The sequence below is a fragment of the Polistes fuscatus genome, unplaced genomic scaffold (assembly GCF_010416935.1).
Source record: "Polistes fuscatus isolate 324 unplaced genomic scaffold, CU_Pfus_HIC Scaffold20, whole genome shotgun sequence".
NCBI lineage: Eukaryota > Metazoa > Arthropoda > Insecta > Hymenoptera > Vespidae > Polistes > Polistes fuscatus.
In genome coordinates this window covers 3,115,873-3,135,600 of record NW_025113097.1, presented here as the reverse complement: position 1 = coordinate 3,135,600, position 19,728 = coordinate 3,115,873, and the positions used below count along the sequence as shown (strand labels likewise).

General features: G+C 34.5%; 2 protein-coding genes across 2 annotated transcripts; one reads left to right on the top strand and one right to left on the bottom strand.

Annotated features, from left to right (window-relative positions):
- Positions 1-376: 376 nt before the first annotated feature.
- LOC122517459 (G-protein coupled receptor Mth2-like) lies at positions 377-2,150 on the bottom strand. The gene has a single exon (XM_043635854.1). The coding sequence runs from the start codon at positions 2,144-2,146 to the stop codon at positions 791-793; it is 1,356 nt and encodes a 451-aa protein (XP_043491789.1). The 5' UTR covers positions 2,147-2,150; the 3' UTR covers positions 377-790.
- A 2,270-nt stretch (positions 2,151-4,420) lies between these two features.
- On the top strand, positions 4,421-15,853 carry LOC122517460 (cuticle protein 18.6-like). Its single transcript, XM_043635855.1, has 4 exons — positions 4,421-5,098; positions 14,574-14,739; positions 14,860-15,179; positions 15,356-15,853. The coding sequence occupies exons 1-4, from the start codon at positions 5,003-5,005 to the stop codon at positions 15,533-15,535; spliced, it is 762 nt and encodes a 253-aa protein (XP_043491790.1). The 5' UTR covers positions 4,421-5,002; the 3' UTR covers positions 15,536-15,853.
- The last annotated feature ends 3,875 nt before the right edge of the window (positions 15,854-19,728 follow it).

The window sequence follows — 19,728 nt, the reverse complement described above, 5'->3', positions numbered from 1 at the left end:
TCGTGAATTTATTTCCCATACATTTCATCCTTTCATAGCATTTTCTATGGCAATTCTGTTCTCCCACTTCGATACCGTAATCCTCGTTCCTACGGAACAAGCAAGTAAAAATCTAGAAAACCATGGAATAAAATCGAGATCGAACGATTTTCTCGCGAGACGTACCGTACGTTGGGATAATAAAAAGAAAAAAGAAGAAGAAGAAGGAGAAGAAGAAGACGAAGTCGAATTCAAATACTTTGAGAAATAATTTTCCGTACGTTTTTCCGCAATAGTCGTGCAATAAAAATACTACGATAAAATTGATTCTCTCCGTCTTAACATCCGTCATACTATTCCATTTCTTTTCTTTTATTCATCTAGTTTTCTTTTTTTCTTTTTGGCTGGGGGGGGGCTGGAAGGAGAAGATTCACCTTTTTCCATTTGTAGTCACTAAATACTATCTCGATTTCGTAACTGGAGTCTTTTACCTCTCACTTACTCCTGCGTAAAATAAACATAAAAGGTGGAAAAAGAAGGAGAAAAAAATCACCGAGCCGTTGAGTTTTTTCCTGTAACGTTAATAACGATTTCACAAGATGTATTACACAACGTAAATGTTAATGAATTTCACGAGAACAAACACGAATGTAAAAGAGTAAGAAAGACACAGAAAAATAAATATAGTCGAAGTGCATCACGAATGCGAAATCATACACACGACTACGCGAACAGACGAAGAACATTATAACCTTGAGACTCTTGAAAAAGCCTAATTAGAATATTATCGGTGAGATCATCTTGAATCTAACTAATCCGTACCAGCTGAAGTAATTCCTTTGTTATCCCTGGATTTAATGCAACAACAGAATTTGTCAGCGATTTTTCGTCTGACATCCTTTCGCGCTAACAACATGAGGAGCCAAAGTATCGGCTGAATTAGACGACACATCTTGATAATGACCAGCATGTTGAGACACGCTAGAAGTGATCCAAAGAACCACGGTGCACCCATCAAGAGATAAAGTCTTAGGAATAAGAAATATTTCTTTGTCAGTGCGCTGCTTTGATTTTTCGTAGCGATCTCGGTGCTACGTTGAATCCGTACGATTTTGTACGTCGTGAAAAGGAATAATACGTTGTTGCACAATAAAGTTATGAGCGGTAAAGCGAAGAAATATAGATTCACCGTTGGATTAGGTCCCAAACAATATCTAACGTAATTGGGCTTCATCGGAAAGTTCTTTGGTATTCCCGGTGTGTATTCGAAGATGGCAGCAACTGCCGTAGGTAATAATGCACCGCCCCATGCGAAAACACTGTAGATTAACAATTTCTTGTATTTGTCTCTTTCTTTGTTAGCGTCGAATCCTACGGTCCAACGGAATCTCGTGATACACAGGGTCATGTCGAAACATATCACGTTCAACCAAAAGAACGTCGCCACGGTGAAATATTGTAGGGAAAGCCAGAGTATGATTACCAGGTTATCGGCTATTGGGTACTTGCGATAACACAAGTACGATAGTATACAGCCCAATCCCAATAAGGATATGTTGTGTTGAAGAACGGAATAGTTGTAGATACCTTTACGTAACTCAGGTATGAACAAATATATTGCTACTACGATGATGCAGATTATCATATGAGCAAGGTTCGTTGCCATATACCCTCGAGCACCAAAAAAAACTAGATCCCATTTTTTAATATCATCCTCGTTACATATCTTAGCTGTTCCGTTATACGTTTTCGTCATTGAAACAATCGAAATGTTTTCATTCATTTTGGACAACCCCGGACACCTGGCCAACACTTGCGTACCATTCATCGTAGTTCCGAGACAGTAGTCGTTTGGGTAATCGACCGTCGTATAAGTCCACGAATTGTTGGCTCCGTTTTCTATCCACATAACGGCGACCATCTTGCAGGAAAGCCCATAAGCACGTATTTCCGTTTCCATTTCTTCCGAAAAATCATTATCCTCGATGACCTTCACGCAGGTCAGCTCATCGTCAAAAAGATAATCCTCTGTGCAACATTTTCTTGGAAGATCTATCTGATTATAGTCGTTCCATTTCATTAAACGTTGTACTGGTATTGCTCTTGTTCTTGCAACAAAAATGAAAAAACTCGTAAGAATGAACCTGATCATATGACGTACGTGCATCTTCTTCGATACATTAACCGGCACTGACGACAATAATTAACGAGAATAGTTTCATAGTACATATATGAATCATTCCATATTCTCAGATTTTTAACCAATAGTGTGTATTATACTGCTCGTTTCTATACTTGTATATACAAGTGCAGGTGTAAGTGTTATAAATGCATATACATATACGTATATATATATATATCGTGTGGTTAGAGGAACTCCTTGAAGAACATTTTCCTGCTATTATTCGTTTTTATTCTTCTCGCAACATTCTTGATTAAAAATAAAACTTATTATTTGTCTTAGTATTAGTCATTCAAGAAAGAAAATGTGTATATACAAAAAATTATAATCCATATAATCGTTCATGACACCTCTTTTATTAATTTCACCCGTTCCAATTGAATTAATCTTTTTCTTCTTTTTTTTTTTTGGAACATACACATAATTATTATACCATTGCATTTTTATCGATGTTAATGTTATCATTGCTTACATCATTGGGTTATTTTCTCTATTGGTCAAGCATTTGCCTTCGTAGAAGTTTGTATAATGAACTAGAATACATTTATCTAATTGTAAATTCAAAGTACGAGTATGTATAACATTATTTAATTGTTTTTTCTTTTTTTATGATTTTTTCCTTGACACATATAAACCGTTACGAACTTTTGTAAAAGATTTACACGTTTAATAACTCACTATCACTGATTTTATTATTGGGTTGGCAAGTGAAGGCTCCGAGACCTGTATTTTCAATAGGATTTTGTTAAAAGTAATCATGCTCACTTACATTAGTTGCCAACCCAATAATATTATAAATATATATATTTATTATATTTTTATTATATATATATATAAATAAATTTATTTTAAAGAGGTCACTCGTCGTTCATCGATGTTCGTTCATTTAATAATCAATTTGAACGAATTATTTAATCGAAATAAAATTTCAAAATGAAAATAACGCATCCAAAGTATAAGATCTAGCAATGTAACGCGTCGAAAGCAAAGACATAAAAAGATATCGATTTATGTGAGCGAGTATGTGAGCGTTTGTGTGCGTTTTTTCTCTCTCTCTCTCTCTCTTTCTCTTCGAGTTTTTCTCTCTTTTCGGTTTTCTGTAGACACTTTGAACCTTTCTGAACCGTTAAGACAGCCGGCAGGAAATGGTTTCCTCCACTCGAAGACTTCTCTAAAGCCGCCACATACGAAACAAACATTTTTCATCTACTCGAACTGCCGGTAAATCCTGAAAATTGTCTCCTTCTCTACGTACTATAATCCTGTTTGCTAGAAGAAGAAGAAGAAAAAGAAGAGAAAAAAATCCGCTAGGAATCGAAAGATATGGATGAAAAAGCAATGGCTAACGGTAAATGTGTCTCTAAATTGACAAATAATTCGCGATTATAGTAGAACCAAAAATAAAGATAATAATAATAAGAAGAAAAAGAAAAAGAAAGAAAAAAGCAGAAACAGTCAGACAAACGGATTGACAAATTGACCAATATTAAAAAGAAAAAAAAGCATTAAAAAAAAGAGAAAAAAAAGAAAAAAAATAGAAAGATAAGAGAGTCCGAGTCGAGAGCCAGTGATGCATGCTCGCAACGTTACAAAATATTTCCCATTCCTCGTGGACGTTTCCTGGTATTTACAACGGCTTGGCATGAAGCAAGAGCGCGGGAAATATTCTGATGTCACGAGGAAGGATAATTATTCCGTCGCACGTCCTATCCCTTTCTCTCTCTCTCTCTCTCTCTCTTTCTCTCTTTCTTCTTCTTCTTTACGACCGATGTAACACAGGAATGGGTGGTGGAAAGGAAGGAGAAGAGGAAGAAGCAGCAGCAGCACGCGACATGGTCTCAAAGGTAGAGCGAATGTGTTGGAGGACACGAGAAGAGAAATGGCCACACATATAATCGCACATATACATAAACACATACCCAATCATATATACGATTACACGCACCGTTACCTTCACAATCGTATGTATGATAATACATACAATCTCATACATAGTCACATATCTAATCATATATATATATATACTATAAGGTTACACGCACCATTACTTACCCAATCGTATATACGATAACATAAATACTAATATATATATAGAAGCGTGTATATGTGTTATAACGATTGAAAGAGAGGGGAAATACTATAGAGACTGTGAACAACTTCGAAATATTTTTACTCGTGGTTCGAAAGACTCACCGACCCGTTCTTGTTACCATCTAATATATCAAACATCTTCGCATAAATACGCGTGTATCTATGTGTGTATGCGTAACTTAACTTCACTGTGCAAAAATGACGAGAGTAAATGTTACTTTGAGAAGATACAGAAGTAACGCGTGCCTGCTGCTGCTGCTGTCGTCGCGAGTGCATTGATTTTTCTATTGAAATCGCGTTATACTTCGTAACTATCGTTTAAATAGAAATTCGCTTTTTCATTTTCTTATCGCATAGAGTTGTCGTTTCATTCGATTTTCAAAACGAACTCGTTTAACCTATTTCCTCGAGAAAGAAATATAATACTCGAAGAAGAATCTCCGATGAAGAGAAGAGATTTATGGAAGACAACAGACAAATTGTTTGTCACCTTACGAAGATCTTTCTCTTGTTCTCGGTTTAAGGAACTGATCGAACTCTAAAGGCAGGAGAAAAAGAAGAAGAAGAAGAAGAAGAAGAAGAAGTAGATGAAAAGGAAGATGATGATAGGTAAACTAGACTCGATCCTCTTGACGTCCTTCGTCTTAGTCGAAACCATCCTAAGTTTCACGATTCTTGTAAGCGAAGCTACTGCTACGATCGAAGTAAATCGTGGAAGATGCTGCGTTCTAGAATCGAAAGAAAAAGAACATGGAGAAAGGGATACGAGATGGTGTACCACTTCACACGACTACTACGACGACAACGACGACGACAATGCAAATCGCACTCTCTCGTTTATCGAAGGTACCTATATACGTCAATTCTGTCTTTTATTTTTCATTCTTACTCTCTGACAACTTCTTTATTCCTTTATATTATTATTACATCTATCCCACAAAACCCCACGGAGTTTCTCTTTTCTTTCTTGTTTTTCTTCGTGATTTCTATTTTCATCGAAAAACTTCTTCTTCTTCTTCTTATTCTTCTTATTCTTCTTCGAGAACCGAGAAAACGGCCTTTGACTCACTACGAAAACGACCAATTTATTCTGAAAACATCTTACGGTTGTTAACACTTTTATAGCTCCTTCTAATTTAATTTATATCTTTTTTATTACTCCATATATATATATGTATGTATATGTATATAATATTTCTGCTCGTATTTTTCTTTTTTTTCTTCATCATCATCTTCTTCTTCTTCTTGACATATTAAAACTACAGACAGAAAATCATGTATGTTAGTTAAAACGCTATCAAATTTGATCTAGATGTAAAAGTGTGCTAATGGGGGTATCTTTTAAGTAAACTATATATATATATATTTTTTGTATTTTATGCTTACGAGATCTAACATTATCGAGAACAATAAATAATAATCATAGATCTAGTTTGATCATATTCAAAGAATTTTTATACTACGCATATTTATCAAAAATCGATACTTTTTATATTAATAAATGTGTACACGAAATTTATTTCTTTTTTTTTTTTCTTATTTTCCATGATTTATCTTGTAAATTTTTAACGTCGATTAATTAGTATTATTAATTATAAGGACAAATTTAAGCGAATAAAAATTGATTAATTCGTATCCATCAAATACAATGATACCCCAGACGATATAATTTTTTTTTTCAACAGGAATCTCTCGGTACATAGGGGAACGACTAATTAAATTTTTACGAGCTCATAAAAAAGTATGACGATAGGTATGATGTGTAAAAAAAGTATTGTGATAAAACCAGAAATATTCCATGATAATTCTTACGTAATTGGTTATTTTTAATAGTCGGTAAACGTATTCGAGGAAAAATAATGCTTTCGATACACTCAAAACTCTTATGTTTTCTTGAAATTTACACAAATTTACATGAATAATATTTCTTCATTTTTTTTTCAAATAAAATAAACATATCATTGACACGTAATATGTACTCAAACAACTACATAATCGTGTAAAAATATTTCTTTGTACCCAATCATCCGAACAAAGAAAAAAAAACATTCTCGAAAAATTAATGAGATTTAAAAAAATCCACCTTTTTGTTTTGTATTCATTGTCTTTATTTAATCTTTCTCGCGAGACATAATAAAAGCTTATAAAAGGAAATGCTGGGCTGCAAATGAACCGGGTATAAAAATAAATTAAAACTCGACGTAAAATCCTCTCTCTCTCTCTCTCTCTCATTGCCATTGAATATTTAAATAACATTACACCTTTTCCTATTTCCTTTTTTTTCTTTACAACCGTCCGTACAAATTTCGTCGGATTTATATTTTGATGTTTAAAATAAATAGGATCAAAAATAAGAATCATATCGCGAGTGGGGTCAAATGGGTACAATTACTTGTCCAGTACCTGATACCTGATACTTTGAAACGAGAATCGATCGATAAAAAAAAAAGAAAGAAAGAAAAAAAAAAGAAAATAGAAAGCAATAATAATGACGTGTAATTTGTATAGAAATGATAGACAAGTTTCTAATTTCCTTTCCGTCAGTTACTCAAGCTAACATCCATTTCACGTTCGATTTCAACGCCGGAATAGAATCTCAATCGACCGTTAGGGTTTACATCTCGAACGGTTGATTTTCTCGCGTTGGGATTTTTCTAACGAGCACGAAGCACGAACAACGGGGGTGCACCACCAAGTGAAGTAGTACAGTATACACCATCGAAGCATCGACGGGTTGCGTTCCACCACGGGAGTGTTGGAGGAAACTTCGAAAACGGCAGTTTCGATCGAGCGAAATCACGACCGAACCAACGAACGTTGGAACGAACGAACGTTGGAACGAACGTTGGAACGAACGAACGAACGATTAAACGTTCCCATATGGAATTTCAATCGGCTGGAACACGAGGATCGGACAAAACAATCGTTCCTTGTGTTCTTGATATATATATATATATATATGTATGTATGTTTGTGTGTGTGTATGTGTATATGAGAAAGAGGAACGCAGGGAGTCCCGGCCAAATTATCCAAACAGAGAGCGCGCGGCTCACCCTTTGGGATCGATACCGTGCGCGCGCGCGCTCCTACACACACTGCTATTTAACCATCCAACTTACTCTCTCTCTCTCTCTCTTTCTCTCTCTACCACCAGCATGTATTTTATGTTTTCAGATAATTCCGAAACGACGAGTACCACGGTGGACTCATGGGTATGCTTCGATGCTTGTTTCGAGTATCGGCCAAACAATAGTTTTGTCATTCTCCAAAGGTTTCCCAATCGCAACGAATCTTTTAACGTTAGTTCGATGATACCAGGAATAACCGAAAACAATAATGAACATCTATGCCAAGTCATTAACATGAACGATGAAAATAAACGAAACGATACCGATGATAACGATACCGGAAATACCTGTCAAAGTATTTTAACACCTTTGAGTTTCTGGGGTGCCAACATCGTTGTATTCGCTAACGTGATCTACATCGTACCGTATCTTATCGTTGTCTTGATTTATTCTACGATATCCGGGCTACGTAAACGGGCTTACGACAGGGCTGTACTCTGTTACAACATTGTCCAAATCGTCTTAAACTCTATACTGATCGCCATAGGGTTGTCCTTACTCTGTCGCGTCAGCCTGCATTTCTCGGTGTATACCCTGTCCTGCTTGGCCCTGATGTTTCTATCGATATCTTCCACAGTTTGGCTCTTCGTCATTTGCATCGACATGACCCTGGTCATCACCAGATTCCGTTGGACGCCACCATCCGATCCCAAACACTACAGGACTCAAGAAAGACGAAAGTTCTTGATATACTCTGCTTGGGTTTGTGGTATTTCCTTCGTACCCACGGCTATTGCTTCTATTATTGAACTGTCACCGCTAGTACCAAACAGTTCACCATTCAAACCGAATTTTTATAACTTTTCTAACGGTCCAAATATTGCTGTCATTGTTTACGTCGCTTCTATACCTATTATTATTTGCATTATGAACAGCATGCTATTCGTTTATACCACTTACAAGATAATCACCATAAGAAAGTCAACTGCTATCGCTAGCAATACCACGACGAAGGCAAACGAATCCTATTTTATGTTTCTCAAACTTTACTTTCTGATGGATGCACCATGGATTACCAGTGCTCTTGGCGCCATTTACACCGAACTATGGTTGCTCAAGTTTTTTCGTATGATTCAACCGATCTTGATGCTGATCGTTATCCTGCCGAAAAATTCCATTAAGAATAGTATTCGTAGGTGTTCTTTTTTTAAATCCAAATCTATTCCTGTTGACGAGGAAAATGCGGAAGTTAAGAAGTGTTGTTATTCTTGTTTTGTAAAATAATCCGCAACGTATATCGTGTTTTTTCATTCATCGTTCATGATCATCATCATCATTAATAAAACCGTATTACTTAATTGTGAATAATAACTCCGGTGATTTCCATTCGTCTATAACGTTCTTACTAAATATCATTATCTCACAATGATTGGATTAATAAAAAAATATTATCCTCATTATATATACCGCGAATTTTATTATTCAAACACAATAACGACTTTTTCTATTAGGTAATAATTATCCCAATAACGCGCAACAACGAATTTTGCTTGGATCTTTTATTAACGCGATTAACACGGACGAACGATGATGATTCATTTCGTTACGAATCCTTGTTTACTAAAGATAACAAAACGCAATTAAATTGATTAAACCGGTGAATAATATCATTGCAATTATTTGCCGGACAATATGCTACATTAATTACATAAAGATGAATTATAAGTTATACTAGTTATACAATTTGTTAAATATTTATCATAAAAGACTGACATTTACTAATCCGATCCACTTCGTGATTATAATTTGATCATCATTAATAGTGGAATGATACAAACGTAATTTCTCTATATAATACATATACATATATATACATAAATAGATGTGTACGAAGGATCGATTCGTAGAATAAAATGTAATACACATACCTACGTATAATTAACGATTCAATTTTCCGCATCGATTGTAACAACGAAGAAGAATAAATTTATCGAAGATATATATATAAGTGTATATATAATACATACATATAAAGCATTTTTATTTCTTTACTCGACTTTTCCTATCATTTATCACGTTCTCGACGGAAGCAAAAAGGATCGTCGTCAAATCAGAACGAACGAACGAACGAACGAACGAACGAATGAACGAACGAGTATCGTAGCCGATAACGAATGATCGTTTAATGCAATAAATGATACACGACGATTAAAATAAGATTAAGGTAATTATAAAGAATCGTTCATTTAGAGTGATGGGGAACGCAACGTTCCGCAACGTGTTACACGGGCGAGTGCGTTGAAACACGAGGGAAGGGACTGACTATTAAACGTTCGCGGTCAGTGCGGTCGTTGCAGTTACCGTAGAAGAGAAGTGCAACCGACTTACTACTACTCTCAACGACTCCTTAACGCCACTTTGAGTCTTGCTAGTTTCTAAAATCATACTAAACCTGGTTTAGAGAGAAACGAGACAAAAACGAGACAAAAACTAACCTTGCTTCTAAACTAATTGAATTTTTTATTTTTATTTTTCCATACAAAAAATACTTATATATAATGCTAGAAAAAGTCATACAAAATGTATATTATATTATTTCATTTATTACATAAAAAGAAAATATATTTTGTTCCTCATAGGTTTAGAGAGAAACGAGACAAAAACGAACGTTGCTTCTAAACTAATTTAATTTTTTATTTTTATTTTTCCCATACAAAAAATACTTATATATATATATAATGCTAGAAAAAGTCATACAAAATGTATATTATATTATTTCATTTATTAAATAAAAAGAAAATATTTTGTTCCTCGTAGGATTGGTTAAAATCTTATTCTATGTTAATTAATCAAGTAGGAATAGGTATACGTGAAATTTATAATCAATAACGAGACAAAAACGAACGTTGCTTCTAAACTAATTTAATTTTTTATTTTTATTTTTCCCATACAAAAATACTTATATACATAATGTTAGAAAAAGTCATACAAAGTGTATATTATATTATTTCATTTATTAAATAAAAAGAAAGTATATTTTGTTCCTCATAGATTTAGAGAGAAACGAGACAAAAACGAGACAAAAACGAACGTTGCTTCTAAACTAATTTAATATTTTATTTTTATTTTTCCCATACAAAAAATACTTATATATAATGTTAGAAAAAGTCATACAAAATGTATATTATATTATTTCATTTATTAAATAAAAAGAAAATATATTTTGTTCCTCATAGGTTTAAAGAGAAACGAGACAAAAACGAGACAAAAACGAACCTTGCTTCTAAACTAATTTAATTTTTTATTTTTATTTTTCCCATACAAAAAATACTTATATATATATATATAATGCTAGAAAAAGTCATACAAAATGTATATTATATTATTTCATTTATTACATAAAAAGAAAATATATTTTGTTCCTCATAGGTTTAGAGAGAAACGAGACAAAAACGAACGTTGCTTCTAAACTAATTTAATTTTTTATTTTTATTTTTCCCATACAAAAAATACTTATATACATAATGTTAGAAAAAGTCATACAAAGTGTATATTATATTATTTCATTTATTAAATAAAAAGAAAGTATATTTTGTTCCTCATAGATTTAGAGAGAAACGAGACAAAAACGAGACAAAACGAGACAAAAACGAGACAAAAACGAGACAAAAACGAGACAAAAACGAGACAAAAACGAACGTTGCTTCTAAACTAATTTAATATTTTATTTTTATTTTCCCATACAAAAAATACTTATATATATAATGTTAGAAAAAGTCATACAAAATGTATATTATATTATTTCATTTATTAAATAAAAAGAAAATATATTTTGTTCCTCATAGGTTTAAAGAGAAACGAGACAAAAACGAGACAAAAACGAACCTTGCTTCTAAACTAATTTAATTTTTTATTTTTATTTTTCCCATACAAAAAATACTTATATATATAATGTTAGAAAAAGTCATACAAAATAACATATTATTTCATTTATTAAATAAAAAGAAAATATATTTTGTTCCTCGTAGGATTGGTTAAAATCTTATTCTATGTAAATAATCAAGTAGGAATAGGTATACGTGAAATTTATAATTAATAATGTATTCTCCCTTATTCAAATTTAATAAGAAAACGACGAGAATTTATAATTGCCAACCTAATATATAATATACATACGATTTTTCTCTAAATCTGTATCAATCTCCCAATAATTATATACATTATTAACATTTTCCTGTAACAAACAAAAAGAGAAAAACCAAAGTAATTTCTTTTGAATATAAAACTTAAAAATAAAATGAAAAAAGACCTTATATTTGTAAAGACTTTCAAAAGAAAAGTATAGCAAATTTGTCTTATATATTCTTTTTTAAGGATATACATATCACATTTTTTAAATCATTTCGTATACAAACGAACGTGGGGTCAACGTGAAAAAATCCCTAAGAAGATTACACAATATTTTATAAAAACTAAAGAGAGAAAGATAAGGATAGAAAAATCCTCGCGATTGGCGAAGAGTTTAGAAGAAGAACAAAGGTTACTCTATCCGTTCCGTCGTTCGGTTAGCACGCGCCAACTTGAGTCAACGAAGAAATAAAGAAGTCGAGAAGAAGAAGAAGAAGAAGAAGAAGAAGAAGAAGAAGAAGAAGAGAAATCTTCCTCGTTGCAAGGTGTCTCGTAGTCGTTCCCCGTTTGCGTTCTCAATCGCTTTCCTGCTTCGGAAATGGACATACGGTGCCAGCCGACGTGGCTTTTATCGCAGAAATCGGTCCTCCACCTTCTCCACCTCCTACTTTTTCTCCCCCTATAACTTTGGTATCGTTCTCCCCACCCACCAATACTTTCTGCAATGGTTATACATAGATATACATGCACGTGTACGTGTGCGTATACAGTCTACCTATGTCTTTTAGTGCTTTTACCTGAGATATCATCCGAGTGTTTGTGAAACCAGCCGATCTAGAATTACGAAGAACGTTCTTAGCAACTACGTTGGTTGGTGCTCCTTAAATTACCACTCGAATTACTTGACCTACATGTATCGGTCGTGCTAGCTACTAACCACCCTTCTTCTCTCCCTCTCCCTCTCCGTTTCTTTCTTTCTTTCATTCTTTCTTTCTGTATTTCTTTCTTTCTTTCTTTCTTTCTTTCTTTCTTCATCTTGATCTCGATCCTGATTTCAACGTATAACACTATGCCAAACGTCCTCGCCAACCAACCAAAGATTTTATTACCAAATGTTGCAATGATATCGATTATTACTTTACACATCGTCATCACTTGATCCCTCCTAATCATCCTCTTACGATAAACGTCTCACCATGTCTCTTGTTCTTTACTATATGCAACGTTAATTAGGTTACCGAGTTGTCGTAACCTTCGTTTTAATGTTCAATCATACACGAATTTTCATTATGTTATTTTACTTAATTAACTTTATTTACGTTACTTTTTTACAATAATCGATCATAGTTTTATCGTCGTTAGGTTGATTAGAAAATTGATAGAGGATTTCTACAAATTTAATATTATAATATTCGGATAAACGAGAAATGGATAATGGGTTTCAAAATATATATAATATTATGTAGTTTAATTGAAAATTTGTCACCATTGCGGATCGTATTCATGATAAATTCTTAACTGAAGAAAATGTAAATGATAAAGAAGCTTGACACATTCAAATCTCGTGACCTTTTTTTTCAATTCGACATATTTACGTTTTTTTCATCTCGTTTATATACTATATATCATTTTATTTATGATATATATCTACACCTGTTACATCCGAGATCTAGGTCGTGAATTTGTATCTGATTCAAATGGAAATAAATGGAAAAAAAGTGTTGGGATTCTAATATTAACAGAAAAACTAGTGCACTTTTCCAAATTAATGCGATATTATCAAGATTCTGGTAAGTAGTAAAATCGGACTGGGTCGATCGTACTGGGCTAAACTAGGTTAGACAAAATTAAAAATCATCCCCTCGTTTTTAGTGGAAAATGTAAGGAAGACCTAGAACTTATATAGTAGATTTTAATGTCTTAACTATTAACAAAATGGACTTGCCCTTTTTACGTATTCTTTCTCTGACAACCCAATTCTCTCTCTCTCTCTCTCCCTCTCTCTCTTTCTCGAATTTAATTTTCAACAAATCCATCTAACACTACGAAGTAGGTCGTTTTCCTACAAATTTAGAACGTTCTTTACAAGATAACGTTTTTCAAACTTTTTGACAGCGACCTAGATCAAGAATAAGATTTTGTATTATGATCCAGTATGCGCATAAGTTACCTCTTATAAATATTTGCCTATTCGCAAAATATTACCTTGATAAATGTCTACATTTTTCATCATGAATCAACGTCAGGTTGTTACTAAATAACAATAAAAAAAGAAAAAGAATAATAATCTGAAATAAAAATAAAATTTACGTAGGTTTAAAAAAACAAAGTATGCTTCGAAAAATGAACGAGAAAAGAAACGAAAAAGAAAATAATATATATATGCGTATAAACTTTGCATCCTTTTTATTACAACGGATCCAAACGATAACCGATTGAACTCGTACGAATCATCGTAAATTGTAAGAAATAATGCTTGAAAGTATGGTAGAAAGAAGATAAAAAAGGAAACGGAAAAGCGGAAAATCAAAGTATTGTCGAAGTTTCTTGAAATTCTTTGTCAAGATTAAATCACGGATTTCCTTCCGAGACGAATCGTACGAATACGGAATACATAGGACGAATATCCCACGCACGATCGCGTACAAGAGAGTCCTACGAAATCACCGAAGTACGAGTGCAATCACTTTGTGTGCGTCTACACACGCGGCAAACACAAAGAAAATACGTATGACGAATAGAATATCGAGAGCGGGGACAACCGATGCCGATTGGTATAAAGTCAGCTTGCTCGGTCCTTCTTAGCAAGCAGTCTTCGGGGCAGCAACCAGCAAACGTCCAGACTCCAATTACCATGGATTTCAAAGTAATCCAGCGTTACTGATTAATCCATTTCTTTTTTCCCCATTCCGTAACTTGAAATCATTCTGACGAATGCGAGAGCAGCCCCTGCACGAATTTGTGCGCGCGTCCAGTAAAATTAAAAAAAAAAAAAAAGAAAAGAAGAAAAACAAAATAATAAGATTATATTATATTTTTATATCAGATAAAAGTTAATATAATCTTACAATAATATATATCATACGCCATATTTAATCTATATCTGAGATTTTTTGTATTCGCAGACTCTTGGTTTTTTTACGACTCTCCTGGCAGCCTGTCACGGAGGCATTCTGCCGGGAGCAGCCACAGTTGGACTTGCCGCGGCACCAGCCGCGGTTATTAGAACAGAAAATTACGATCCCAATCCTCAATACAGTTTTAGCTACAGCGTCGCCGACGGACTTACTGGTAAGTATTCTCTTTTCTTTTCTTTTCTTTTCTTTTCTTTTTTCTTTTTCTAGATTCAATTTTGTATTTGATTACAATCCTATTTTAATTTGTTATCGTATAACTTGTCTCACATCGCAGGTGACAACAAGGCTCAAGAAGAAACACGCAGCGGTGATGTAGTTCAAGGTAGCTACAGTCTTATCGAACCAGATGGTTCTCGACGAATTGTTTCGTACGCCGCTGATCCGATCAACGGATTCAATGCCGTCGTACAGAAGGATCCTAGCGTAACCGTAACGAAAACGGCTGTACCAGTTGCTGCACCAGTTGGACAGGTCGCTGCTGTAGCCGCTGCTCGACCTGCCGTGGCAGTTGCAGCAGGACCTCAACTTCTTGCTCGTCCTGGTCAAGTCCTTACAGCTGCTACAGCACCAGCCGCGGTAGCTCTACGTCCTCAAGTAATCTATACTTAATTAAAATATCTATTCTTTACCTAACTTTTTATACTCGACAACTAATCTTATTTATATTCCGATTAACTAATTTATCAAATATCAAATCTCTAAACGACACAGATTAAGGTTTCTATTGACAAGCTATTAAAGTAATAACAATAATGATTATTGATTCGTAGCTCGCTATTGGTGGATCTTTACTTCGACCCTCTCTAGTTGCTGGCTCTGCCTTGACAGCGCCTAACTTATTGGCTACGAATCTTGGACTTGGACTTGGACTCAGGGCAGGATCTCTGTATGGTACGCAAGCTCTTCTAGCGGGTGCTTATGGCGCCGGTGGTGTCGTGAAGGTTCATTAGACCCCCCGATATCTCTTCGTTCGACTCGGCTTTGCTCGACGACACGACCACGTCTCTCTCCCAGCCCCCCGCACCGTTTGCTCTTCTGTGTTTCTACTCGCGTCGCGATCCTACCCAAATTAGTCTCTCTCTCTCTATCTCTATCTCTCTTTATCTCTCTCTATCTAACTCTCTCTCTCTCTTTCTCTCTTCCTTCCTCTTTTGTTCCAACCCCAAGACGCAGAAATTTCCTTGAACAATTGTATTTTACATAATTACGTACATTACCATTGGTGTTTCTCGTAAAACAACGAGATTATATCTCTCAGTATAGTCGATATATATTGTTAACGCGTTTCCTTCGCGCGAATTGTGACCACCAACAACAATATATTTTGTCGACCAATCATGAAAATTAATCCAATCATCGTGCAATACCACCGCCAATACCCCGCCCCCAGCCCGTCGAATTCATCGAACTTTTACTTCGACTTAACATCAACCTGTCCATCCGTCTAAAATAATCCTGATTAATCTTCGAAGGATTAGAACTCAAGAACCATTCAAACTGCTCCTAAGATCGAAAGGATTATCATCGGAATGTTTATCGTTGTTGTTTCATATGTTTTTATTCTTCCTTTTAAAACATAATTGCTTTTGAGGAGAGCATAAAGTAAAATATAATCCTGGCTGAATAATCGGAAGTATCGTTTCGTTGCCCTTTATCGACGAAGGGAAAAATCGCGGGATTTTCAAAATTAACGAACTGGAGTGTCGCATCTAGGGAGGAAGAGGAGGAGGAGAAGGAGGAGGAGGAGGAGGAGGAACAATTGGATCCATCGCACGTATTTACTATAAATACACGTTCATTAAATATATATATATATATATACGCACGTACATATTATCCTTCACATAATAACATATATATGTATATATACCAACGTATCAGGCTTTATGAATCTTTGAATATTTAACACATTCTGTGACACGTAATGCTTGCGTCTCAACGTGCAGCTTTTCTTTCGCGTTTATCGGCTCTCCGAAAGTTTATCAGGGAGATCGAGAGTTCCATGTCGAATCAGCCGAATTTAATTTCTTTTTCGCATTATTCCGTCATCGGTCGTTCCACCAACCACTACTATTTTACTACTAAACTACTACTACTATTACTACCACCACCAACACCACCTCTACTACAACTACATTTACCGTTTTAGCACACACATCCCTATTCTGTTTCTCGTTTTGACTAATTAATAATTGTTTGTTTTTGTTTCTTTTCTTTGTTCATTATTGCATTACTTATTTTCCGTGTGTATTTTTCGTTCTCGTGCGTTTATCATTCCTTGCTTCTATATATCTCAATATACACGATTTATCTCGTCAAATGTTGCGAGAATGTCGTGATAAATAGTTTATGTGTTCTTGACTCGATCTTTAATAATCCATGTTAAAATCGTGTTTAATTTGTTGTATCTAATTTCTATACAGTCGATTCACGACAGTACTGTACCCTTCCCCGCCCCCCCCTCAACCAAAACTTTCAAACACCTCTACCAATACGACTTAACATATGTGTAATAATCCTCATTCTTGTAAGCATAAGTATAAGCCGTTGTTTCATGTACCACTGCACATACGGCACGGATTATATTTACCAGTTGTGTGAACCTTAAAATAAAGAAATAAGTTTTCACGCTATCTATAAAATTTGAAATAATTATGTGATCCCAATCTCCTCTTTTATCCTTAGCTATCCTAATCGACGGAAAAAAATAATAATAATAATAAAGAAAAAAAAAACTCGACCTCGAAGTTCGTTCGTTTTTTCTTTTTCTTATTTTTTTTTTCGTTTTTTCTTTTTTTTCTTTTTCGTTCGTCGACATTACGGACAGTTCTGTCCGAAGCAAACGTCGACAACGTTTGCCGTCTTTTTCGGTTTTATAAATAAAAAATGTTCCCCCTCGGAAAACCGTTGCCAAACTCGAGCTCGATATTTTTCCGTTAGTCTCTCTCTCTCTCTCTATTTAACAATTCTATTAACTATTACTGGATTTCCCCCCCCCCCTTTTTCCTATCGTTGAAACGTTAAAAGTTCTTAAATGTTTTTCCGTCTGCTGCGAAAAATAATAATAAATGAAATTAATCAAAGCAACGACTCATCGGGTATTAACTTTTCGCATTTGGGTTCTTTTATCAAATAGTTACAATTATACTCGAATAGAAATAGCATAGGAACTTGATTAGAAATTTCGTTAAAAAAAAAATTAAAAAAAAAACGATAACAGAATCGCTACCAAATGTCGTGCCAATATAAGTTTCGTGTCCGTTATTGTGTCAAAAACATAATTGAATGATATTATCAATGCGTTGTGTCACATACACATATATTATATTATATATATATGTTATATATCTCAGAACACACATATCTCTAACAAAACTAACTCTATAACAAATATTTACAAAAAGATGAACTTTTGTCAAGGACGACTTCCTCGAACCCAAACGTTGCTTTACAAAACGAATAGAAGACACCCCGAAAAGAAAGCAATTTGCTGCTCCTTTTTCAGTCAGAGTTTATTCAAAAGGAAGAACTATATTTCTATCGTGGCGATTACCCTCATACCTTTTCATAAACGTGGCCAGTGTTCCATATTACGTATGTGTAATACACGCAGCTGCATTTGCAAGACAAGGGAAGAAGAATTTCTCTTTCTATCTCTCTCTCTCTCTCTCTCTCTCCCTCTCTCTTTGTTCTATAGAATGAGAAAGAGAGAGAAGCTATAGGTACAATGACTCTGCTTCCCCTTGTTTAAACAGGCCCCGCAATGAGGGAAATCCTACTCAACTCGGCTCGACGAACGGGAATATATCCGAGATTTTCGGCTGGCGCACGTGCGCCTAAGGGACAGAAATTACTGCTATTTTTTTGCCGCGTCGTAGGTTTCCTGTAAAACCCTTCCGTTTCTCTCTGCTCGACTGCCTGTGGCACTTTACAAGAGTATCACAAGAGTATCACAAGATGGCGACGAGGGGGTACATTTTCTTCCTTCTCTTTCTCTTTCTCTTTCTCTTTTACGGTTTTCGTTTGCAACAGAATAACGCACTTTTTTTTCAAAGATATATCAATCTGATGGATTCCTCTAACGATCCCGTTAATACTGTAATACCGTCATGAGTAGTATTATTAATGCTTACGTAAGTACATACGCGATAAACATAAGCTAGACGTATTAGATATTCAGCTTGCACCCCCTTCCGTTGCAAGGGTAAAGAAAAACACCCTCTTCGTACTTTTATTTTCTTTTTCTCCCTTATACTTTTTTCCTCTCTCTAAAAGTCGAGGGTCATGCTTTGAGAATCGCAAATGAGAAATAAGTTTGCATGAGAGTGATAGAGTGTACAAACTTGTTGCTAATTGAAGTTCGCATTTGGTATATAGGATATTGCACATTTACTTAAAGACTTTTCTCAATTGTCTGTACGGAACAATTGTTTAAATAACATTCAAGTTTTGTAAAGATTTAAACGGACAATTTGAAAAATTCATTACGTATAATCAATGACGTTGTTGAATCTATAAATATTGATATACGTGCAATCTATAAATTTAAATCCATTTCAATGAAAAATAAAAATCTCGTTGAAAAACTAAGTGAAATAACTTTCTATTATAATTATTTGTTAAACTATAATAATTCATCGTGTGCGAAAGATTTTAATTTCCGTTCTCAACTTTTTCTCTCTCTCTCTCTCTATTTTTCTTCTTTTTTCTTTCTCTTTTTTGTCCGACAGATTACTCATTGCAACGAAGAAACAAGAAGACTATGCGTAAAGAGCTCAGTACGATGTTGCACTGTATACTCGAGAGTCAAGGAAAAATAATAAATAAAATAGCTGAAGGTAATTCTTATCTAGCAAGAAAATTGTGGGAACGATGCTCGTCGAAAGAACAATTTCGAAAAATGACGATCGATGGGCGAAAATATTTGAATTCGTCCTATCGACGACTGCCTTACTTCAAACAGATTTAAGTGTTTGAGGAACATGATGCATCGCGACAAGGAATGATGGATGAGCTTGCCTCTTTAGCGCCCTCGTAATTTAGTAATATCTGAAAATAGAAATTACTCGATTAAATCCATTTAAACCAATATTGGATAAAATATTAAATTCATTAAAAAGTAATATTTTTTCTTCCTCTTTTT